Raw genomic sequence first — 26273 nt, 5'->3', positions numbered from 1 at the left:
GAGGCGAGCGCGCTACCGCTTGAGCCACATCCCCAGCCCTAAAATTTGTATTTTATTGTGGAAGTATTGGCATGACAGATTCTGTTATCTGTGATCCCATCAAATATTACATTTTTCTAAGGCTATAGTTATAAACATCCCGATTAAAGTCTTTCAATCCAAGATTAAGAACAGATGCCACAATTTTATTATATTCTTACAGAAGGTTCAAACTAATTTATTAAGTATATTATTTCAGAATTTTTATTTAAAAAATCCATTTTAAATAAAGGCAATACCATCTTAACCAGAAGGCCTATAAATTTGACCTATTTGGGAAATATGGATTCCAGGTATTAAGACCATTCAACAAAATAGTAAAGAGTTATTGATATATAATAACTTTATATATATCATAAATACTAATCAACAGCTATTGAGGAAAAGTATATCTAGCCATCAAGCCAATACCAATAGTAAGAAAGTGGAATGAAACAACAAAACATGACATTTCGGGCTGGAGTTGTGGCTCAGTGGTAGAGTGCTCACTTAGCACGTGCAAGGCCCTGGGTTTGATCCTCAGCACCACATACAATAAATAAAATAAAAGTATTGTGTCCAACTACAACTAAAAAATAAATATTAAAACAAAAACAACAACAACAACAAAAAAAACATGGCATTTCACTGGAAATCAATTCCCAGGTTCTGTTACGGCTATATTTTTTTCCTCTCACATTTAACTTAGATTTATCAATTAACTTCCCAGTTCCTCAGTTTTCACAGATGTAAATATAAGCTGATTAAGCAACCTTTAGGGTTTCTTCCTCCTTTAAAAATCTTTTTTCCTAAAAATAACATCAAAAACCCATCCTGAAACAGTAGATAAGAAAAAATAATGGCATTTTTCCAAAGAGTTAAAACTTTTAAAAGGGAAAGGGAAGAAAGTAACTTCCTGGAGTATATTTGTGGGCACTACTCTAGCCAGAAACTGTTTGCCTGTGGAGAAGGAAATTGACTGAGGTCACATGGTCCTAGTCAATTTCATTCACAGTAGGTGCTTTAAGACAGCAAAGCACCTCAGTTCAAAAACAGTACTACCGTCTTATAGAGTAAACTTGAAAGCAAGAAGATGGCTAGAATGAGAAAAAAGAAAAACAAAGCAGAATGAAAACTGACTTAAAAAAAAAAACAGGTTCAGCCATTAAAAAGAAAAAAAAAAAGGAAGACAGGTAAGAACTAAGACCAATTTTTACCTTCAATTTGGTAACTCACTACTTCTGTGATGATTACACTGCCTACCTAAATTTACTATTACACTCCAACTATGATTTTTTAAAATATTTTCTCATAGTAAGTGTTTTACTTTTTGTTACATAATAAAAAAATTTTTTTGGGGCAGTGCTGAAGATCAAACCCAGGGCTGCATCCATGTTACACACCCAGATCTGTTACATAATTCTAAAGTGAGAACCAACTATGTTGAGTTTGTGAGCTACTGTATCAAGGCAATGGGTACATTTTGTGCATGCCTTATAGCATTATAATTTCTTTTTTCTTAGGGGTGGGCAGTAGAAGACCAAATTTAGGGCCTTTGTGCAGGCTAGGCAAGCGCTCTACCACTGAACTACATCCCCAGTCTTGCTTAATTTCAAGGTCTTCCTCTTTCTAAAACTTCTACAACCTGGCAAAAGAAAGTTCATATAAGAGCCCCAGACATTAAATTAACTGTAATGATATAGAAAGGAAATAATTAAGTAGTTTCAAAGGCTAAGGATGGTTTCTTAGTATTAGAATACAATTTTCATTCTCATTCACTTATATACCTTAACTTATAACTGAAAGGACTACAAAATCAAAGAAGAGGCTGAGTGTGTTATCCCAGTGGCTCGGGAGGCTGAGGATCGAAAGTTCAGTCAGCCTCAGCAACAGTGAGGCACTATGTAATTTGGTGAAACCCTGTCTCTAAATAAAATACAAAAAAATAGGCCTAGGGATGTGGCTCAGAGGTTGAGTGCTCCCGAGTTCAATCCCCAGTACCCCTTCTCCCCACCCAAAAAAAAAAAAAATCAAAGAAAAGATAATCTAGTGCTTTTACCTACAGAGAACATAAAATCGATAAATTCAGAATCAATGGATACTTGCTAGATTAGAAATAAGCAAACATGAACTCTTATAAAATCAACATCTAAGTTTAGTCTACGTAAGAAAACTAAAAAAGTAATGGTGCTGAATGGACATTCCCCTTAGAAACTGGGCTCATGGGCTGAGAATGTGACTCAGTGGTACAGGACTTGCTTAGTGTTTATGAGGCCCTGGGTTCAATCCTCACACCACAAAACAAAAACAACAACAAAACTGGGCTCAGTTTCACCCATCTCATCATTTTCACTTCGTATCAGTGAAGGTAAGAAATATTCTATTCAGCACTGGGGAAGATCAAAGATGCTTATTCATTGCTCTGAGGCTATCACTAAAAATATTATCCTGATGCAGAAATATCAATAAAGAAGCTAACCAAACCATGCTCTCCTTTAATGAAGGTTTTTCAAATTAAAGATTTAAACCAATAAATTAAGCATGTTATGGTCAACATTTTAAAAAAATTAAATATAATAAGAGAAAGGAATGTACTATAGTTGTTTATACTGGATTATAATACAACTTGAAGTAATTACTGTAGTTCACTATCATAAAAGCATAAAAGTTGCTTATTCATGGCATGAGAAAAAGCATATCTTAGAATCAATCCATTAGACTTGCTTTAGAATCATAGCTATTGGCTAGGTGACCCTTGATGAATTACCTCTTTCAGCTTCTTTGAGTGTAAATAAAAACCAACTTCACTTTCAGAGTTTTGATGAAAGGACAAGGGATAACATTAAGTGGCTCATACCATGCCTCATATGTAGTGAGCACTCTTTTTCAGTCATCAATTTAAACATTAAGTTTGGAGAACAGTTATAAATGAATAATTTGAATGATTTATTTAAAAGATGCTGACAAGTTCAGTTTTGTTCATGGTATTCAGAGGGATACAGAAAACATAAAGTAACAGCACATGTTTATATCAACCCAGTGATAAATACGTGATACAAACTACTGTGTTGATATAAACATGGAATTCAAGAAGGCTATAAAGGAGAATCCAATGGTTTCATTTCTGGACAGAAGAGCAAATAATGATTAGTCTACAGTCGTATTAAAACCTGAGACTAATCATAGTCTTTATCCAAATTTCATCAATAATTATGTTATAGCATTAATACTCAAAAAAACACGATTTTTCCAGTAGCTGCTTCCAGAGTAAAAGCATGAAAAGAAACATCCCAAATAGGCAAAATCATTCTCCTGAGTAGGTAACAGCAATTTATTTCAAGTATTTATTGAGTATTTACTACATGCCACACACTATTCAGGTCAAGTATCACAGTAAGAAAGAAATAGTCCCTATGCTCATGGAAATTTTGGTAAAGAAGCTGAAGTATAATGATGCTAAAAAGACACCGTGAATAATTTCAAACACAAAAGAACACAGTTTATCTTGTGCTTGTGGATCATCAGTTTATCTAATAAATGATCTTTTTATTTTTTAAAATTACTTACAAAAATGGAAAAATAATTTTTTTGAAAAATGTCAGTCTTGTATTATGCCAGTTCTATATTAAAATTAATTTGAGGGGGACTGGGGTTGTAGCTCAGTAGAGCCTTTGCTTGCATGTGTGAGGTACTGGTTCAATCTTCAGCACCACATAAAAACAAATAAATAAAATAAAGGTATTGTGTCTGTGTATAACTAAAAAAAAAAAAAATTAATTCGAGGGCAATAAATTACATGTTTACATTTTAAAATTATAAGCATCTAAAAATAAACAATTCAAAATATAAATTCAAGGACACCAAGTTGTATCTATACATACACAAGTATATAATTTCTGAAAACATATTCATAGAAAACTGAATATATTCATTGGAAACAAAATATCAACAATGAATAAATCAAAATTGTACCACACAATTTCCCCTTTACATCACTTCTGTACTTTCTAAATTCTGACTAATAAGTTACTACTATTAGAGTTACCACTATTAGTTACAAAAAAAATTTTTGTTGTTGTTAAATATTTATTTAGTTGTAGATGAACACACAGTATCTTTATTTATTTTTATGTTGTGCAATGGATTGAACCTAGTGCCTCATACATGTGAGGCAAGTACTTTACCACTGAGCTACAGCCTCAGCCCCAGAAAAAATTATTTTAAAAAATGAAAGTCATCCCTTAAATTTAATGTAATTACAGTTATAAGTTATTATCAAAAATACCTTTACAATGCTGAACAATTCAAACATCCAAAAGGCATTTCATAAGTATGATGGTATAACTAAAGATACAATCTTCAAATTTCCCAAAAAAGAAAAAAGGTCTAATCTGTTTTTAAATGAGTCACTGTGCCTTCATTTTGGCAATTTTGCCACTTTCTGAGTTAATACATCTAATAATATAACTTCAAAAAGACAGACTTAATACTCAAATTAATGGACTAGTTAATAAAATAGTATTTTCTGGAAATTATAGAATCCTGCAGATTTAGTATTCTCCATACTGATAATTCAACCCTTCCTCCCTTCCTCCCTCCCTCCCTCTCTTCCTTCTCCTCCTCCTCTTCCTCCTCCTCCTTCTTCTTTTTTTTTTTTTAAAGTTGCTTGTATCTCTAGTTTAGCATCAATGGCTTTAACTCCTTTTGGGAACAAGGAAAGGAAATGTCCATGGTATTTAAATAACATTCCATTTCCATCCTTAGAGGGCAGAAAAAGAAGAGTTATTAAAGTTGTATATGTTAGGAGGCTGAGGCAGGAGAATTGCAGGTTTGAGATCAGTCTCAGCAACTTAATAATGAGACCCTGTCTCAAAATCAAAAAGGGTCGGACATGTGACTCAGTGGTAAAGTACCCCTGGATTAAATCCCCAGTACCAATAACAAAACAAAACAAAACAAAACAAAACAAAACAAAACAAACAAAACATATCTGATTATCTACTGTAAAGTCAAAAGGCAAACAGTAATAACTCTAATTTTCTTTTGAGATACACAATTAAGAAAATTGAATATTTACTTTCCCCATCCCCACTCCCTACCCGTCTTTTTCACTTACCTGTATTTTCTTGGTTTTCTGCAATGAATATTACTTTTGTTTCTCCCTAGTGGAGAAACACGGTAATTTAACTGAAATTTTAAAGATGAATTAATTAAAACATTGATAGTTTCTGGATTTGTTTTTCTGTAATTAAATATGAACATATTTTCCTGGGCAAGTAGAAAAAAATTTTCTTATGCACAGACTATTGATTATGGGTCCACAATACCTTATCCACAATTCCAAAACTGCAACCAACTTTAAAATCCATTACTGATTTGGTGATAAACCCTGAGATGATCAGAGGTAAAACTATTTCTAATCATTATTTATCTCAGTATATTCATTACCTTTTGCTGCCAAGATACTAATACTCGAGATTCTGCAGAAGTGTTAATGTATGGTATGTATACTTTGCCACTTTTCTAAAATCTGAAAAATTCTGAATTCTAATACATAAATGGCCCCATAGGTTTTTAGGTAAGAGACTGAATGAAGCTGTATTAGAGATCTCATAGAAATTTTTTTTTTTTTATGTAAGACATAAATTCATTAGCCTCATTGGTTTTACGAAAATGATTAGCAAGTTACTTTCTGTTTAAATCATTAGCTATTTAAAATTAATTCTCAACTAAAAAATGGCAATTCTTTGTCATTTAAAAACTAAAGGACTCCATATTCAATACAATGTCTATTCATACTTCCTGGAATGACACACAGATTAAAGGCTACTATGTAATATAGTGGAGTCCTTAGATTATAAAAGATGAAGTTTAAGAATGAGGTCTGGATTTGTTCATTAATATAAATAATAATGACAGCACATCATCTTTACAGAAGATAATTTATGACTTCCTTTACTATAAGACGCAATCTTTCCTGGGGAAGAATTACACTCAAATGACAGGAATAGAATATTCTTGAAGATTTTCTGCTTCTAAAATGGAGGATCTGCCAATGACAAAATGAGTACGAAAGATTTAAATTTATGTCAACAAAAAAAACCCCACATACATAGCATATACTGTTAACTTCTAGAATAAGGTTAAAAACTCTGAAAAAAAACCCCAAAGTTATGAATATGGAAGCCATAAAGCATTAATTCTGTAATGTTTCCCTAAGAAAATATGCTAAAAAACAAAACAAAAAATTAGAGAAAGGAAAAAAAACCCCAAAATCCACTTACTTAACTTGTAGTCTTAATGACAATCATATTAAGGATAGTCACCTTCTTTGGGTTGAGCCATAACTGGAGTCTGAGTTTCCTTAGTATATGTGACAATTTCTCGAGGAGGAAAGTCAACTTGCGTAATTTTGGCCATTCCAAGTTTAATAGGTCCTCGTCTAAATTAAATGAATATAAATATTTTTAAATACAACAAATGATAAATTTTAATAACATCAAACCATGTTACTTTTGAAAATATGAATTGAACATTTATGTGTATCTAACATTGGAATTTCAATCCATTTTAATCAAGAAATTTTAGATGAACAATAAATTGACTTTCATTTAATAAAAGAATTGGTAGCTAAAACAAGATACTTCTGACTCTTTTGGGGTGTTTATTTTTTACTTTAAAAGGCAAATAATTTTATTTTGTAGAGCAAATGTGTGGGTAATAATAGAGTAAGAGAACGTGAATTTCAGAATAAATTGTTGAAAAAAGGCTGGTTGCAAGTGATGTTTTTAACAGGGATATGATTCTGGTTGTTTATGAAGAGTCAGATATATGGATCTCAATCAGACTATGACTGAAAGAAAAGGTTTCTGTTGAAAACCTTTTTCTACTTCCTATATTAGGCAGAAATTTGGACTTATACTGTCAATTTAAATTTTAAAACTTTTAAATCTCTACACAATCAGTGTGTCCTTGATTCATAATGGTCAAACTAAGATCCAGATATTCTATACCTACCCTAAAGCAACAGATCTTCTGAATGTAATAAAACTAATATAGTCACTTATGTTTTAAATGAAGGAAATGCATTATTTTTTGACCTGGAAGAAGAGAGTTACAGCTAAAGAAAATGGACGAACAGAAAAATATTTCAGTAGCTATATGGGGGATTTTTATTCAATTATTATATTAGATGTCTAAGACTTCCAAGGAAGTTCTCAATTATGAAGCTATTTTAAAAGGATATCCAACAAAGATATGGCTGCAACTTCCTGAATATCAAGTGGGGTATCTGAAATATACATGTCACTGGTAATATAAGTGATTTTAAATATATATAAACATCTTTTTAAATTTTATTTAATAATTAATTCAAATGTTGTACAAAAGAGTGTTATAATTAATACATTTTAAAAATTTACTGTAAGGTCCATGACATAAGCATTAGGAAGTTTATAACAGGTTATCTCTTTTAGAAATATCTTAGCCCTAAAGATTAAAAAAAAAGCATAATCAAAAAATTAAATGAGAAATTTTTAGTATATTTGAAGTAACCTACAGGAATATAAGAATTAAGTTTGAAATAAGAACTTTATATCCTGATTTTTAACATGCAAATCATATAAAAAGTAAATCACTCACATAGCTGGAAAAAAAATGTCTTTCCAATAGTATTACAAACAAGTTACTAACTTGAATGCAAATGGAGCCTAATAGTCAAAAGCCAAAATATTGAAACAAACAAAATATTTCAAGATTTTATAGGCAGAGAAGGGTAAGAAGGTAATACCTCGCTTATCCAAAAGCACTTTTACTGAAAATAAAGAAGCAATAGGAGGGGAAAGCGAAATACCTCAGGGCCCCTAATAGAGAAGCTTTTGGTTAGTATACAAGAATCTCACAAATTTTTCTTACATGCCTTCATTCAAGGCTTATTTATTCTAGTTTTAGATATGATTTGTAAATGTATGGTTACATTTTAGAAGTTGTAAATTATCAGGGAAAAGAGCTATCTGAGTCAGTATAAAGGCAGTAGCAAACATTTACAATTTTCATTGAAGCCTAGAATGAGAGTCTGTGAATGCATGAATAGCATGGGGCCATAATATAGACACCAACATTTCCGTTCCTCTCAAAACTACAGATTCATATAAAGTAATCCAAAAAAGGTAATTTTTTGTACATCTTAGAAAAATTCACACAAAAATATAAAAATAATATGAAGAACTGGACATCCAAATGGATAGATTTTAATAAAACAACATACACGGAGTATTTCTTTCATTAATGATACAGGATAAATGAGGTGTCACAGTAAAATATAACTCTTTTGTTTTAACTATATATTACAATATTAGAAGTTTAAGCAAAATAAAATTAGGACAGTTTCACAAAGAGTAAAATTAATTATAAAAGAGGGAAGGTAATAAATCTATTCAATACCCCAAATCGGAATCTGAGTGAAGCTGAAGAACTGATGGATCTGTATCCCAGTGCAGCGTCCTAAATGGTTGTAGGACAACCATGAAGCATTAGTAAAAAAGGCCATAAGTTAGTCAAGCAAATACACTCTATGAATATCTAAAGCTAAATTACTGTTTATAATTAAAAAACACCTTTTGGTTAGTACAAAACCCCACATTAGGTGTCACTCAATGCTGTAGTGCATGCAATAAGCATAATACAGTTAAAGATGCAAGCATATAAAGAAAAATAGTCTAAACTATTTTCAGATTACGAGAAACTAACATTGCATAACAATGGACAAGAATAACTAAGGCAGATAACCCAAATAAGACATTATTTATAGATGAGAACAAGCTAGGCTATAAAAATTAAAATTTTAAGATTCCTAATTCAAAAAACATTAATAAAAATATCTTGCCCAAAGCATTAAATATGTGCAGGAAATTGTCATGCTAGTAAAGGAAATGAGTCAACATATAATCCTTTTAGTAAGAAAGCCAAAGACTATCCCATTGGGATACAAACTAGCTAAAGTTTCCAAAATGTGACCCTGCTATAATTTATGGGTTAAGAACTGCCTTGGGCTTACATGTCATCTACTTTAGCAAACAACTAAAGGTATCTGTCTCTAGGAAAAACAAAATAGATTATTTCCCTTGGAAAAAATATTTTATGTTCAAAAGAATTACCTAACTTTTGGAGAATACCAAAGTATTTAGTGATGTTTTAGTATTAGGTAAATATCTTACACAGGATTTTTTCCACTTAAGCTAAATCTAGTCATTACTAGAACAAAGTACTATATCATATTGACATCCTTATAAGTTAGCAATACTGTATAGTGTTCATACTTCCTATAAAAAAAGCTCAATACTCTATGTAGTATTATCATATTTCTCACATGTTATAATGCACAATGAATTTTAGCTGCTACAATTTACAACAAATGATTTCTTTACCTTACCTGCCTATATAATTAATCACTAAAAACAATCAGATGAAACAAACTAGAGAAAATCTTCATTTAAAAACTATAAAGAAAGATACTGGAATTTAAATAGGGTTGTGTGTATGTAATGAAAAAAGAGACTATAGAGAAGACCTACTTTTTATTACAATAAAATTAGGCTTTGTTAAATCAAAAGGGATTCTATGCAATGGTCTCCAAGGCATACTCTGTCAACAGTCTTTACATTATACAAAAGCTCTAGCTGTTATCAGTAACGTTAAGCTCCTGGTTGAGGATATTATTTTAATGTAAATTAAATAATGAAGGCTGGGGTTGTGCCTCAGCGGTAAATCGCTCGCCTAGCATGTACGAGGCCCTGGATTTGATCCTCAGTACCACATAAAAATAAATAAATAAAGGTATTGTGTCCAACTACAATTAAAAAATATTTAAAAATAAATAAAATGTTAAATAAATAAATAAATAAAATTAAATAAAACTTTACCTCAAAATATAGCCATACTAAAAATACATTGTACATCATACATGATTATACTTATCAAAGGCATCTTCAGATATATAAAGTTCAATTCCAAAATAATCCAAAAGGCTTAGAAATAAACTGATCAAAAATAGAAAAAGAAACAAGCATGAATTACCCAACTGAATAACTGTCATCTAAATTTTAAAGCTAACAGAAGTGACTAAGAAGAAAGTGAATAAGAAACTTAATGAAATGCAACTTAGTAATCTGCAAAGTTAGAGAAATCTCTCTTCTCACAGCCTTTATACTTTTTCATAAATTACTGGCAGTCCCAATAGAAATTCATTTAGAAAAGGTGGTTCAAACATGTTTAGATATGATTTGCAATGTCTAATCTATCTTTTCCTACTGTTGAGTTTACTAATCTTAGACCATCTTGGCCAACTAATGGAGTATACATATACATACATCTTTTACATCTTCATGCATTTTCCTGTGATATTTCCTTACTGTCTTTATTCTTCCATTATCATCATTCCTGCTCAATATGAGTTTACTCTGTTTTTTTTTAAAATTTTGAGATCTGAGTATTCTCTTTAAATGCCACATATTTAGAAATGCATTATTTCACTGCCAAAATCACCATCTACAATATTAATTATCTCTCCATTATGGAATCTCAAGATGCTTCAGTGGAATTCAGTTTTCTATTGCTATATGTGTGTAAAATAATATACTGGGTCCTCTTGAAAATTAATGTTTCAAAGTTGAGTCAGTGCTCTCAAATGAGACACTGTTAAGATACAAGATATAAGATCACCTTATTTTTTTTTTAAAGAGAGAGTGAGAGAGGGAGAGAGAGAAAGAGAGAGAGAGGATTTTAATATTTGTTTTTTTTAGTTATTGGCGGACACAACATCTTTGTTGGTATGTGGTGCTGAGAATCAAACCCGGGCCGCACGCATGCCAGGTGAGCGCGCTACCACTTGAGCCACATCCCCAGTCCAAGATCACCTTATTTTTTAAAAAAGATTTTTTTCCTTTTCTGTTAGAAACAAATAATACAATTAAATTTGTACTTTCTCTAATAAGAACAAATACCTCTGAAGATACTAAACTACCTGTTTTCATTTTTTATAATTAATCATAAAAAATCTATATTTTATACTAAACATAAGTTAATATACTACTTATCCTTAGAGCTTTTAAATAAAGTGAAGAGTATCTTTAAATTAATGATATAATCATCATGAGAATGTATATTTTATAAGAGCAGAGTCCTGAACATTTTAGTTTTAGTGGTAAACTATAGTACTTAATGCAATATTGATGAATGTCTGTTCTATATACAAATGCTTTTTGTGCCAGTACTTACTCTCTGAACCAATTTAAAATATTTCAAAGGGTCTCTATTAATCTCTAAGTTGTCCGTGAAACTCAGAAGGACACATTTTAATTCACATCTATTTCAAACCAAAGTAGATTTTACACAGTACTTTTGAAGGTAAATTTTGCTAACAATGTGTGAAAATAATCTTTTTACTCCAATCCAAAATCAGGAAAAACGGGTTCATACTGTAATATAATATCTATATAAAAATAAGGTTTATTATCAAATAAATTTAATATAGTATACTTTAATTGTGGGAAATATTTTTACTATGGTAATGTTTGTATTAGAAGGAAAAAAAAAGCCCTTCACTTGAAAATATCTGTTGCTTTTTAGTTATTTAAAGGAATTATATTGACATGTTTATTTTTATGGTGGGATTGAACTCTGACATGCAAATTAAGTGCTCTACTAATGAGCTATATCCCTAACCCCTAAAAACTGAAATATTTGTATAAAAAATGCAGAAGAAGGAAAAAATTTAGCCTAAAAAATTAATTTGAACTAAATAAATTATTTTTATAATATTTTATAAGATAATAATATTATTTGTAAAAAGAAAGTTTTGATTTTTTTCTTAAAAGAGTTACAGCATTTACCTCCAAAAGCAATAATGCTAGATTTGCAATTTTTTGGAAAGCACATCTTAAATTCAAAGTGGTAAGCTTTATGTGCCTTTTAATTGTTAATAACCTGATTATTCAAGAACTAATTTAAGTATTGACTTTATGGATTATCCAGTCCCCTTGCTTCTTTTTTCTTGCTCTTTCTTTTCACTCATTATTGAATACTTGTATCTTCAATCATAGGGTCCCAGGCACAAAAAAGGTAAAATATCTAATACCTGAATTTTTATTAAAAAGGTATGGTAAGCAATTATTCTAGGGAGGATAATTAACTTCCTGGCTAAAGTGAAGATTCTGAATCAGCTGTGGATTTGACTAGCTATGTTTACTCTCATTTCAATTATAATACAGAAGTCAAAAATATGATAAAGATTTGCTATTACCGTGTGTGTGTGTGTGTGTGTGTGTGTGTGTGTGTGTGTGTGTGAGAGAGAGAGAGAGAGAGAGAGAGAGAGAGAGAGAAAGAGAGAGAGGGGGGATTAATAATTTTCTCAACATGATCTTTGGAAGAAAGCTATAATCGTACTGAAGTTTTGAAAAACCAGTCCTAACATGTTTGCGGGATCTTAAAACAAACATGAAATAGAATTTTACCGTAAGTTCTCTCAATAATTCCTTGGTTTTTATTCCTTATTCTTCATATTTTATGCATTTTCTATCTTACTTAGCAGAGTAAGTTATTTAATAAAAAGAATTGTACTGCTTAACTAATTTAGGTTTTTCATTACTGAATGGGGAATTAAGCATAACAAAGGTTTTACACTATTTATAACCAAAACATTCACATAATAACAGATATGATGTTTAAACAAAAAAATTGAATTAACAACTTATAAAATTAACGATTGAGTATAAAAGTATGACAGCTAAAATATTTTAAAAATTTTCCCCAATTTACAACAGAATTTTTATATTGCTGAGATTTTAACATGTTAAAATTAACTCAATTCAACTACTTAGGATCCCTCTAAAGAAATGACAGTACTTGGACACGGAATTCGTTCTATCATTAAAATATTAAAAGAAAATTACTGTACCTAGATCCCACGGCGCCATCTCCAGAGTCTTGGCTTCCAGCTTCACTTGGCGTACTCACAGACTTGGAAGATGGAGACATAGGAGGAGGGACTAAATAGTGAAACAGACAGGTATCCGCTGTTACTACACGCAGAGGTTGCTCAGCTTATGACGTTTCAAAAATAATTTAACATGAAGTAATTAACAAAAAAGGAAAAAAATAATGGCAAACCAAAAAACAAAAATATATGAATGAAAATGAACAGTAGAAAGAAAGGGGAAAAGACACCGTTAACAATGCATGCTGAAGATTCATGCAATTTCTTTGGCAAAATGCATTTGGACTTCATATTCTGAAAATTTTTAAAAGGCAAGATTATGAAAGGATGCATCTTCATCTCATTCATCACCAAATGTGGCTACTAATTTTCAAAGGAGAGCATTCCTTCTCCCCTTTCTAACTTCTTATTTTCAAGACCACCAGATTTTAAATATTAGTTACAATTGCTATCAGAATTAAAACCCAGAAATTGCTTCATTAAGTCATTTAATCTCTGGTTTACCAAAATTTTGAAATACTAACTTTTGTTTAATGATTTTTCTTTCAAAAATTAATATTTCAAATTATTTCGTTTTCCCTCAAACAAAAAAAGTGGAGGTGGGGAAATTTAGAGAAATGACTACAACTAAAGGAATGGCTCCTTTAAAATGTCCATTAGTTTCCAGCAATTTGGGTGAAAAATGCAAACAGGCCATAATACAGCATGCCTTCTATACATGATGCATAACATAAAGTGATGCATGCAAACAAGGCAAGACTTATGGTAACTTCCTTACCCCAGTATTCAGAAAAAACTGAAGTGTACAGACAAAGATACAGACACCCAAAATATTCTTAATCCCTTCTTATAGAAAATACATTTTTCATAGTATATAAAATAAATAGCAAACACTTTCCCCTAAATTGTCATCTTTTAATATTACACAATAGCAGTTGAACGTGCACTTTTCATGCCAGGACATTTCGAAAACTTTGTGATTACCGTTGCAGGGAGTATAGGAGGATCATCACTGCCATCTTCTGGTTAAATTTTACCATAAATGTCCCCAATCCCAAGTATCTTTTTAAAATAATTTTTCAATGTACAATATTAAGTGACTAAAATACATCTGATATTGAGCTAAAAGCCTCCCAAGGACACACAATTAGCATTGCTGCCTGTTGGTCTACTGAAGAAAAGGTTAAGTTCCTAATTACATAGGAACTTAAGAATTATATATTTAACTAAATGCCTATGTTTTTAGAAGTCATATTCACTGAGCCCTTAAAATTATTTAAGGGTTCAAATATTTACAAGTGCTGCAGTTAACAACAAAAGGTTTGGTCATCTAACAAAACTTACAAAAATAGTAATGATGAACTGCATTTTAAACACAGATACAAAACTGATCATCCTTCATTTTCTCAATAGCAAATTCTATTAGTAACCAATAAGATTAGAAGATTTTTTAAAAAGTTACAATTAGAATGTTTGTTTCCTGAGATGCAAAGGTTAATTCTTGTTTAATACAAAGGACAATAAAAACATACCCAGTATTTCTGATGTTGTGATTAAATCTTTCAGAAACAATTATGTCAACCACAGACAGCTTAGTGTAATTCATGTGTTGATGGCACTGTGCTAGGTGCTGTATGTATAATTCAAAATAGCTAAAAATGACTTACAGCTAAAGTAAAAGATGTGTTATTAACTTAGGTCACATTCCCTCATCTTTTTGTTCATGTTCTCTTAGTCTAAGTCCCAGATAATACAATAATAAAGAATATTATTTAAGAGTTGTTTGCCTACTGTAAACACAAATAAATGTTTATTAAATCATAGTGAGTCCACCATGCTTTCACATTAAAGAATTTCAAAGAAAAGTTCTGTATCTTTAAATTACACAGTTCATACTTGAGAAAATATTTTTTTCAAAAGCTAAACAGTAATTATACAGAGATTAATAAATATATTTACTCAAAGTCAGTTTTGAAACAAAAGTTTCAGAAAAAAGAGTACATCAAGAGTTAGTGCTGCTACTAACTTATCACAGTTTCTTACCAAAATAATGCAAAATAAGGGCTGGGGTTGTGTCTTATCGGTAGAACGCTCGCCTAGCGCGTGCGAGGCCCTGGGTTTGATCCTCAGCACAACATAAAAATAAATAAATAAAACAAAGGTACTGTGTCCAACCATAACTAAAAAAGTATTAAAAAAAAAAGAAACTCCATCTCAGAACTATATTTTTTTGTGCTGAAAGATAATTTAAAGCCAACCAATTCAGAGAACTCATAAAAGACTCTTAGGTATTATCTAGCTCACCTACTTCATCTTGTAATAGTAAATAATGTATAAATAATGTATACCACAGAAGGGACTAACCTAGAAAAAGCAAATTACTATCATTGTAAAACAAAAACTGTTAATAGGGGGGAAAAAAAGGAACAGTAATGTTATTTGGTGACTACCACCTTTGAATCCAATTAGTCCTGAAAAAAATTCATATAGAGTAATCACACAGTAAGGTAATGCCACTATACTCTCAGACTTCAACAAATTCCTGACAGGGGGTTTATATATGCTGCAGTGAAAACAATGGGTTTGGTAATCTAACAAAATATACAAAAATGTAGTATGAAATATTGAAATGGCATGTATTCAAGGAAGTATAAAGAAAAAAGAAAAGTGAGCTTTTGTCAAATGTTTGAAATATGATTTGCTTAGAAAGAACGGTGATTCATATTACCTTACTCCATAGTTCTGTGCATAAAGTAGCCTAAAACAGGCTTTAAATGGTACAAAATAAAGAAATTAACATAAACATGTGAGTATGATAATGAATGTAAGCCTTTTAGGAGTTTAGAGCAAAAAGATGCCACTATTCCCTTGAGAGAAGAAATATGAAATAAAATGGGAAAAAAATTACACCAGGGAATTCACTGACCATGTAAGTAATATTGAAAGAATGTGACTCTAATTCTCTAGAACAAAAAGCTGACCAAGGTCTTTCATGACAGTTAAGACCTTGGCCTCCCAAGGACACACAATTAGCATTGCTGCCTTTTGGCCTGTGAAGAAACAACCAGAATATTTTTAAAACAGGAAGACACTAAGAAATGCACCTAGATTTAGAATTAGCATTAAGTCTGAGTCAACTACTCAGAATTATACAGAAGTCTCAAGGATGAAGGATGATGATAGCTCAATTATTTTTCAAGTAGAAGAAAGAAGGGGCTTCTGCCAGGAAGAAGGACCTAGAAAAGGTAGAAAGCCAAAGAAAGTGAATGTATAGAGTGGGAGCATTGGTAGAAGACATTGAAACAGGAGGAGTGAGCTTTAGGAAGAACCCAAAGTTATAAAGTTTCTTCAGCTTATCAATGGTACTCAGGGCTCAAACACAGTCCACATTATAATTATGCCCCCTTGTGGATACAAATGCTTATAGCCTAGAATATGAACATTTAAACTAACTTTATTCATATATTACTTTTTGTCCTTCTGTAAGATGTTGCCCTTAAATATTAATTTCTCCCTTTCATATGCCCCTCCTCCTAAAAATGAAGATGAAATAGTATCTTCATTGTAATTCAGAGCATTAATTTTTTTAAAAATAAAAATTTTATTGTATTAAAATACCATAAGTTGGCTGGGGTTGTGGGTCAGTGGTAGAGCACTTGCCTACCACATGTGAAGCACTGGGTTCAATCCTCAGCACCACATAAAAATAATAAAGTTACTGAGTCCATTTACAACTAAAACAAATATTTTTTAAAAATACCATAAGTAACCAATATTCCTTTTCACGTAATAATTTGTAAAAATGAAGCTACGCTTGAAAAAAATGACCTGGCAGTGTGGAAAATATTCTAAAATTCTAATTAAAAATATTTAAAAGTTTCAAGGAAAGGAAAGGGGAAAAAAATGAAGCCATGCTTTTTTGACATAGCAAACTTACTTTGTTTCTTTCTTATAAAAGAAAATTCAGATACTAAATTATAGCAATAAATGTATTCTACTCTCTTGATACAGTCTAAGGATACAGAGTAACTGACAGTATCTGTTTTCATTACTTTACAAAAATGGTTAAATAGTAGTTATAAACACACACAGATAAGTTATTTTTTTAAACATCATTCATATAAAAGAACTCCATATTTGATACAAAATATCTTAAAAGCTGTACCTAAAATTAGCTTCTAGAGAATGAATACTTAAATTTTGTGAAAGAAGAAAGTTAAACCTCACATTTTACAAAATATTTAAGTTTCAATTTCCATCATGCATTTTCCTAAAATTTAACAAGACTTGATTGTTGTTATTGTCTTAAAGAAGGATGGCTTTTATCTGGCCTTACCAGGTAGAAAGACAAGTGACCTAATAATAATCTAACAAATATTTAAGTGTCTAGCCAGTACTGGCACCAGGAATAAAAATGAAAGATTCTGCTCTCAATAATCAGTCAAATGATTAAATAAGTCAGAATCTAGCAGCAAATAAAAGTTGTGAGGTTTTATTACTAATACCTTTTTTAAAAAAATATTCTTTTTAGAAAAACAATGTTTTTAATAAACCCTCTTGAGTATTCTAGCAGTGCTTTTCTATTTCTGTAATTTGAAACATTTAATAAGTACTCAAGGAGTATTTCTACAATGAAAAGAGAACCAAGTATTTATTTATCCTGGGTTATGACAAAAAAATATGTATTTAAAATTTTTTATTTTTAAAGAGAGAGAGAGAGAGAGAGAGAGAGAGAGAGAGAGAAGAGAGAGAAGAGAGAAGAGAGAGAGAGAGAGAGAGAGAGAGAGAGAGAAAACATCTCTATTTTATTTATATGTGGTGCTGAGGATTGAACCCAGCGCCCCGAGCATGCCAGGCGAGCGTGTTACCACTTGAGCCACATCCCCAGCCCAAAATATGTATTTTTTAAACTGTGCATTATTGGAGAAAAAAAAAAAAGCTTGATAACCACAGTCTAGCCTTTATCTATATAAATATACATTGGACATTAGCATTGGAGGTTTAGGCATATGTTTTAAGGATTACGAAATGCATTTAGCTTAAATTTTCTGAAGACAGTAAAATTTTCATAAGGCCTTTGGCCCTTAATAGATTCCAATATGATGGTAAATGTGCTTAATAAGAGGTGGAAAATAGTTTAGAAGTCAGCAACTCAAAGGAAAAGATGTCTAGAGATCTGACTAGGAACCCTAAATGCTAAAATCCTAAATGCAGTGTTAACATTATCTAAGAAGGAACAGCAGGCCCTATGTCCATTTACCTAGCTATTTGAAGAGACTCTTAATTCAATGTTAATCAGCTTATACTACTTTGGTAAAATATAATCTTTACATTATTTAAAATTTCAAATAACTATCATGAGCTAAAAGAAAGCAATAATCTTTCACTACTTTTTCAACAGTATTTTCAAAGCATACTGTTTACTGCTCCCTTAAACTGTTCTATCCTCATCAGAACTGAATCTCTTTAATTACTGACAACTGAAACCTATCAAATAGTATAATAGATGAGCTGATATTTAATCAAGAAGTTACTACTCTCTCATATCTTAAAAAAAACTTCTGCTGCAAATAATGTAATCTGTAAAAAAAATGTAATCTGTAAAAAATTGTATTAATAATCTACTTATAAAATGACAGGAGAGGGCTGGGGTTATAGCTCAGCGGTACAGCGCTTGCCTAGAACATGGGAGGCCCTGGGTTCGATCCTCAGCACCACATAAAAATAAATAAATAAAGGTATTATATCCAACTACAACTAAAAAAATAAAAATATTTTTTTAAAAATGACGGGAGATAAAACTGTATTTTCCTATTCTCCAAATATAGAAAAAGTTTAAAACTTTAAAATCTTTCAGTAGAAATATTTTTTGTGAATCTCACATAAACCACATTTTAAAAAAACCTAATTTATTACAATGCTTCTCCCTGGGTTAATTTAGCAATAATAATCAACTAATTATTTGAGACTTGGCAATATTTTTCTTCTTTCATTCTCCCTTCTTCTCTCATACATTCAAAAACCAAAAAACTTGGCATAAAGAAAAATATCAAGGGAATGAGTTCTAAGTGCATCCTTTTCAAGTTTAGTTTAAACACACACATGCTACATGTATAAAAATACAGTACTAATACAGTAATATTTTTTTTTTAAAGAGAGAGTGAGAGAGGAGAGAGAGAGAGAGAGAGAGAGAGAGAATTTTTAATATTTATTTTTTAGTTCTCGGCGGACACAACATCTTTGTTGGTATGTGGTGCTAAGGATCGAACCCGGGCCGCCCGCATGCCAGGCAAGCGCGCTACCACTTGAGCCACATCCCCAGCCCATACAGTAATATTTACCTCAGCTAAAAACACTTTTTTTCTAGGTCTGCTTGATTAAGATAAAATCATTGTTATTGGCTAAAAATGGTCCATTAAAGAATATTTTAAAAATTATATTTGATAATAATATTAAATTATCCAATAATTAAATATTCATTAAATAATTAAATAATTTTTCTTAGAGTTAACTCTCAAAAATCAGTTCCTGAGAGAGGCTATAAAACTGATAACTGAAGACTGGTTAGTTATAATAAAACAAGCCAGCCTTTAATCTCTGCAATAACTTGGTTTCATAACCCATCAAGGGCATTTTGCTTAAAACTCTTAATATGAAAATTCACTTCATCACAGCTAAGGCCCTATACAACCTGACCTCTGCCTCCACTTCTGCTCTTCTCTAGGTAATAGTAGAACCATACCAACTTAAATAAACCAGGGTCTACTACTTGGGAACTCTGTGCTCACTACTTCCTCTATATGGAATGATCCTCTTCTCAACCTTAGCATGGCTGGATCCTACCTCTCACTTTATAAGTCTATTTCTTATATAGCTCTTCCTGAACACTTTGTCTATTGTCACCTCTCATAGTCTCATGCTATCATATCATCATAATAATATATCTCCCCTACAGGAACATCATAAGTTCCAAAAGAGCAAGATTTAACTGTATTGTTCTTTAAAGTAGAACTAAATAAATATTATAGGACTGAGTTTCAGAAAGCAATGTTTCAAATTGTTTTCAATGTGTCAAAAGAAAGTCAAATATATTGAGATATTTCAAGTCACCTGAATCTATATTATATATTTATCCCATATTAGTTATATAATCAGATAATGGTCATGTAAAATGATTCTATCCCAGCCCAAGGGGTGGAAGAAGAGGGGAAAGAGAGAGAGGAAGAGAGTGGGGGGAGGGAGAGAGAGAGAGAGAGAGAGAGAGAGAGAGAGAGAGAGAGAGAGAGAGAGAATATGAATGGATGTGTGTGTATACTCTTAGGACTGATTTTATGGGGGAGAGAGTACTAGGGATTGAACCCTGTACTGCACCACATCCTCAGCCCTTTTTTATTTTTAGACAAGTTTTTTCTAAGCTGCTGAGGCTGGCCTCAAACTTGATTTCCTCCTGCCTTAGCCTATAATGGGATTACAGGTACCACCATATCCACCTAAAAAACTTTATGATTGATAAAATGAAATCTGATCACATCCCTTTCGTAGCTGGAAAATTTCTGTGTGACCTCCCAACAGTTCCTTCCAAGTCTAACTTCACCCTTCACTTCCCTTATTTTCTTCTACTCTGCCAGCCAGGCAAAGTGAATAAATTGGTATTTCTCAGTACACTTTAATCTTTTCAATTTTCATGTTTTTCCTCACATTTCTTCTGCCTGAAAGGTTCTCCTTTACCATTAGTATATGTTGAAATCCTATAGATACGGGCACCAAAAAATCATACTTCACAAATAGCATTCACTTATCAATCCAAAGACATACATTTTTAGGACATTCTATGAGATTTCAACATTTTAATAAAAGCTTAGGGCTGTGGTTGTGGCTCAGAGGTAGAGTACTCGCCTAGCATGTGTAAGGCACTGGGTTCAATCCTCAGCATCACATAAAAATAAAATGAAGATGTTGTGTCTACCTAAAACTAAAGTAAATAAATATTTTTTAAAAAATAAATAAGCTTAACTATTTTTACAGTTTCTTCCTGGGTTTGAATAGCATATTTACTATCAGGATAAGAAATGTGAGTTTTACCGTAAGGATTAAAAAAACACAGAACAAAAAAAATTATGCAAAAAGCCAATTATACTTAAGGTTCATCTGTCTTTCAGCAAAAATGGAGATTTAACATGCAACTTAAATACCACTACCTCCAAATTCTATCAAATGTGGTCTATATCAATTTTTAAAATTTTGTTTGTCTTCTGACTGGATTGTAAAAATGTGATCTGAGTTATACCCTCACAGATCACTTAGAATATTTGGTACATGAATAGAAGAGCTTGGGAACAAGACATGTGGTAAGAAAATTTTGTAAGAAAAATGAAAGTGTAGGCTGGGGATATAGCTTAGTTGGTAAGTGCTTGCCTCACATGCACAAGGCCCTGGGTTCAATCCCCAGCACCACAAAAAAAAAAAAAAAAAAAAAGAAAGTGCCAGTTATTTGACAAAAGGTAAAAAGACAAACCTTTTGTAAGAAAATATAAAGAGCAGGGGTTGGGGATGTAGCTCAGTGGTAAGTATTTGCCTAGCATGTGGGAGGCTCTGGATTTGAGCACAGGAAAAGAAAAGAAGAAAAGAAGGTTAGCAAACCGTTAAAAGAAAAGAAAAAAATAATTCTAGGTATAATAAGAATAAAAAGTTATGAAGATCTGGGCGTGGTGGCACATGCCTGTAATCCCAGCAGCTCGAGAGGCTGAGACAGGAGAATTTTGCGTTCAAAGCAAGCCTCAGCAACAGGGAAGTGCTAAGCAACTCAATGAAACCCTGTCTCTAAATAAATACAAAACAGGGCTAGGGATGTGGCTCAGTGGCCGAGTGCTCCTGAGTTCAATATTCGGTACCTGTTCAAAATTATGAAGAAATCATGTATACCTGTATGTCAATAAAACTGAATACTGAATTATTTCCTATGAGAAATGAATGTCAAAACTGATAAAAGAACACAAATAATCTTATGGGAAATTCCTAACAAATATTCAGTAAATAATTTCAAAATTATACCACCGTTCCAGAGAAAAGAAGAAAGAAAAACTATATAACTCATTTAATGATCCAGGCAAAATACATTAAAAGGAAAAAAATTAAAGAAGACTGCTTCTCTTGAATATTGATGAAGAATTCCTAAATAGTATCAAACAAAAATGCAACATACACAAGAAATATATCTCATAACAATGTTGGTTTTTTTCCAGACTATAATGCTTTTATATTAAGAAAAAACTATCGGGGCTGGGGATGTGGCTCAAGCGGTAGCGCGCTCGCCTGGCATGCGTGCGGCCCGGGTTCGATCCTCGGCACCACATACCAACAAAGATGTGTCCACCGAGAACTAAAAAATAAATATTAAAAAAATTTTCTCTCTCTCTCTCTCCTCTCTCACTCTCTCTTAAAAAAAAAAAAAAAAGAAAAAGAAAAAACTATCAATGTTAACCACACTAATACACTAAAAGGAAAAAAAATGTGATCATCTCAAAATATGAAGAAACCTATGAATTTGTTGTAAATATTTTGTTGGTTTTAAGAATGCCCACAAATTCTTTCAAGAATGTGGGCTGGACTTAGTGATTCTCTTCCAATGTAAAGATGAAGTGGTGCTTTGTGACTTATAAGGGCAAGTAATGAAAGAATAGTATAATTAAACTGAAACAACTTGCCTATTTTTCTATTGGCAGTGTTCTTAGGGTAACCAAACAGGTCTAGTTGTTGAGGAAAATCTTCCCTTTCCAGAAGAACTTAAGTTAGTATGTGCAGAGGGAATGGTAGAATTACAAAACAATTTTGCAACTCTTAAATAACTTAGATAAGATCAAGTATTTATAGTATTAGATTGAAAAAACTAATGGTAAAATTAATATCCACATTGTGACAAAGAATCACCTCCAGATATTACCTATTAGTCAAAAGGAGTAACCATGATGGAAAGACCTGGTTATCACAATCCTATGAATATTCAATTTTAGTGTCATTAATAGTTCAATAATTGACAAATATGCTGGTGTGATATCCTTAAAATATACAAGGACTCTACAAATCATAAGATGAAGAACCTCAAAGCTGGGAAAGTAGTTCGGTGGTTGAGCACCTGCCTAGTATGCTTGAGGCCCTGGATACAATTCTCAATACCACACACACTCACCAAAAAAAAAAAAAAAAAAAAGAAGAAGAAAAAGAAGAAGATAAAGAAAACCTAAACAATAAGCTAACCAAAGGATACAAATATGTAATTGCAGAAAGGAAAATCTGAATGACTGATATATGAAGATGGTCAACTTCATTGTAATCAAATAAACAAATATTAAGACATTTTGGGAATATCCCTTTATATCCATCAAGTTGGCAAAAATTAGAAAGCAGATAAACTTCTGTAGCTATTCTTAAGAGTGATACACAGAACCTAAATAAGCCTATATACAATAACATGGCAAGTCAATTCTTGGCCATATAACCCAAAGAAACTCTTCTAGTCCTCAAGGGAAAAGAATATATTCTTTGCAGTGTGGATTATGGTAGCAAAAAAAGAGAGAAGCAATCTAAGTGTATAGTTCTGGGGGAACCGGTTAACAAAAATATGGTACACAATGGAATACTCTATATCAGTCAGAAATTACTAACTAGATATGTATGTAGCAACATGGAATAAATAGAATGAGACATATAGCATAATGCTCTTATGTATATAAAACCTATGTTTTACATGTGGATATGCAAAACCCCTTGAAAAATGTGAATACACAAAGGACAGAAAAAAGGAAGTATGTAAAAGTATGTTAAAAATGCAGAAGTGTGTAATTGATGCACCAATATGAAGAAGGGAACTGGAGATGGGGTAAAACAATGAAAAAAAAAAACATACACACATCCCTAAACAATGATCTTTTAAAAATCAATGTATAGAGGTGAGTCTTGAAAACACAAATAAGTGAATTCAGTAAAACCGAACAGAAAAGGAAACAAACAGACAAACAAACAAACAAAAAAACCCAGGCTGGGGTTGTAGCTCAGTGATAGAACACTTGCCTAGCATGCATAAGGCACTGGGTTTGATTCTTAGCACCACATTAAAAAAATGAATAAATAAAATAAAGATATTATTCATTACAACTAAAAATATATTTTTAAAAAATCTTACAGAAGAAAACAAAAGCCAGTGGGGTATGCTAGATGCTGTAACCTGCCTATAATCCCAGAGACTTGGGAAGCTGAGGCAGGAGGATTGCAAGTTCTAGGCCAGCCTGAGTAACACTGTGAGACCCTGTATCAAATATAAATAAATAAATGCTAATGGCACACAAAGAAAGAGAACATTCAAGGACTATACATCTAACAAATAACAAGCAATGTGGTTCAATTATTTGGGTAAAAAAAAAGTGTTCTAATTTATTTATTTTTAAAAAATGAAATATATTGAGCTAGGGGTACATGATAGAATGCTTGCATAGCACACTTGAGTCCCTGGTTTTAGACCCCAACACTACCACCTAAAAAACAAAACAACCAATATGCAAATAAGCTTCTTACAGACATAAAAATCAATATCAATATGCTAAGATTTGTTATAACACTGAAAAAAAATCAGTCTTCAAATTCTACCAATAAGGAAAAGGAAAATGAGCTTAAAGAAATAATAACAAGGGCTGGGGTTGTAGCTCAGTGGTAGAGTGCTTGTCTAGCATGTGTGAGCACTGAATTCAATCCTTAGCACCACATGAAAAGAAATAAAGGTATTGTGTCCATCTACAACTAAAAATATATTAAAATAAAAAAGAAGTAATAACAAAGCAGACCATGAAAGCAATTGGCTTTTTCCATCCTGAAACTTTTTAGAAACATCAGCTTTAAGGACATTTGTGTTGCAATTTCACAACAAGCATTCAACAGTTACTGTCTCTGGCATTTGTCCCCTGGACTAGATGAAACTAACCCTGAAATTTTCAGTCCCCAAAGGACCAAGGCCATGTTAAACTAAACTACATACTATATAACAGCACCCAGCACAGGCCTCTTCTAAGTAAGCATTAAATGTTTTAGGATATGTAATCTAGATTGTCCTTAGTATTCTACTATTTCAGCATCTTGGTTTAGCATAGGTATTAAAATGAATAACCCAGAAAAAGAACAATTCAAATCTGCCAAAATAAGCTACTGATTTTATCTCCCCAATTTACCTAACCTATAGAAAAGAATACAATTACGGTGAAATAGTCATAGTATGGCACACAAAACTTGTTCAACAAAATATATGCTGAAATAAATTACTCATTAATTAAGAAGAGTCAATTGGTAGTTTGGTATATGTTAATAAATACAGTTAATCTTGCAAGTCTTTTGAAATAAAATAACCATGTACTAGCACATCTGAAAAAAGGCAATTCCAAATAAATAAGATTAATGATTGAGATACAAATAAGAAAAATATGCAAAATATATCAAGTTAAATCACTTATCTTGCTATGTCTCAGCTGAACAGACTATATGCTTATCTCTCATAAATGAATATATTCTTATTCTTACCAATGGGGGGTTCTGTAGTTAGCCCCATGCTTTGAAGCAATGCTTCAGCTTCTCTTCTTTTCTTTTCAAGATCTGATTCTTCTTGCACAGGAGCAACAGCTTCCTTTTTCTGATCAGTCTAAAAATGTTAAGTTAAAAATTCAAGTTTGATAAATTGTGGTATAAAGGTGTATTAAGAACTGCAATGCAAAAAAATTATGAATGTAATGCACTCCTCTATTGTGATGTACAAAAGAAATAATAAAAAAAATTTTAAATTCAAGTTTGAATATGGTAGGAAATATTTCTATGTGCAAAAAACATATTTTTAAAATAAAGTGCTAACACTGTATATTTTTATGAGACAGTCATTCTCAGGAGTTCTAGTAAATACTTTCCAAATAATATGTACTGAATCGAGCCATGTTTATATGAAATCAAGGAATTTTTACAAAACCTTCCCTGATAGATAAGTTCAAAAAGTACAGTCAACTTCCAATATAAAATCGGTGACCATGGACAGGAATCATGGAAATCTCCCCCCAGAGTAGAATAAAAGCTTAGCCATGTCATAACATTGAAAAAAAATTAGATGAAATTGGCATATGTTAATAAATTAACTTAAAATTCCTAATTTTAAAAGAAATTTTAAGTGAATAAACAATTTGATTTGTTGAAAAAGTATGACTATTTCAAACTTTTCTGTATAAAATCTTCATCGTTT

At 31.7% G+C, this 26273-nt stretch overlaps 1 protein-coding gene across 2 annotated transcripts in view; it reads right to left on the bottom strand.

Moving 5' to 3' along the window:
- The window catches only part of DYNC1I2 (dynein cytoplasmic 1 intermediate chain 2), a 55225-nt gene that overhangs the window by 24217 nt on the left and 4735 nt on the right, over positions 1-26273 (bottom strand). For both annotated transcript variants that reach the window (XM_081262226.1, XM_081262225.1), the window contains exons 3-5: positions 25571-25688; positions 12971-13061; positions 6345-6460 (exon numbers count right to left, since the gene is read on the bottom strand). In XM_081262226.1, coding sequence (XP_081118352.1) covers positions 6345-6460; positions 12971-13061; positions 25571-25688 — 325 coding nt within the window. The remainder of the gene's footprint in view (positions 1-6344; positions 6461-12970; positions 13062-25570; positions 25689-26273) is intronic.

The sequence above is a fragment of the Spermophilus citellus genome (genome assembly GCF_964194105.1).
Source record: "Spermophilus citellus genome assembly, chromosome: 11".
NCBI classification, from domain to species: domain Eukaryota; kingdom Metazoa; phylum Chordata; class Mammalia; order Rodentia; family Sciuridae; genus Spermophilus; species Spermophilus citellus.
This window is presented reverse-complemented; position numbering and strand designations above follow the sequence as displayed.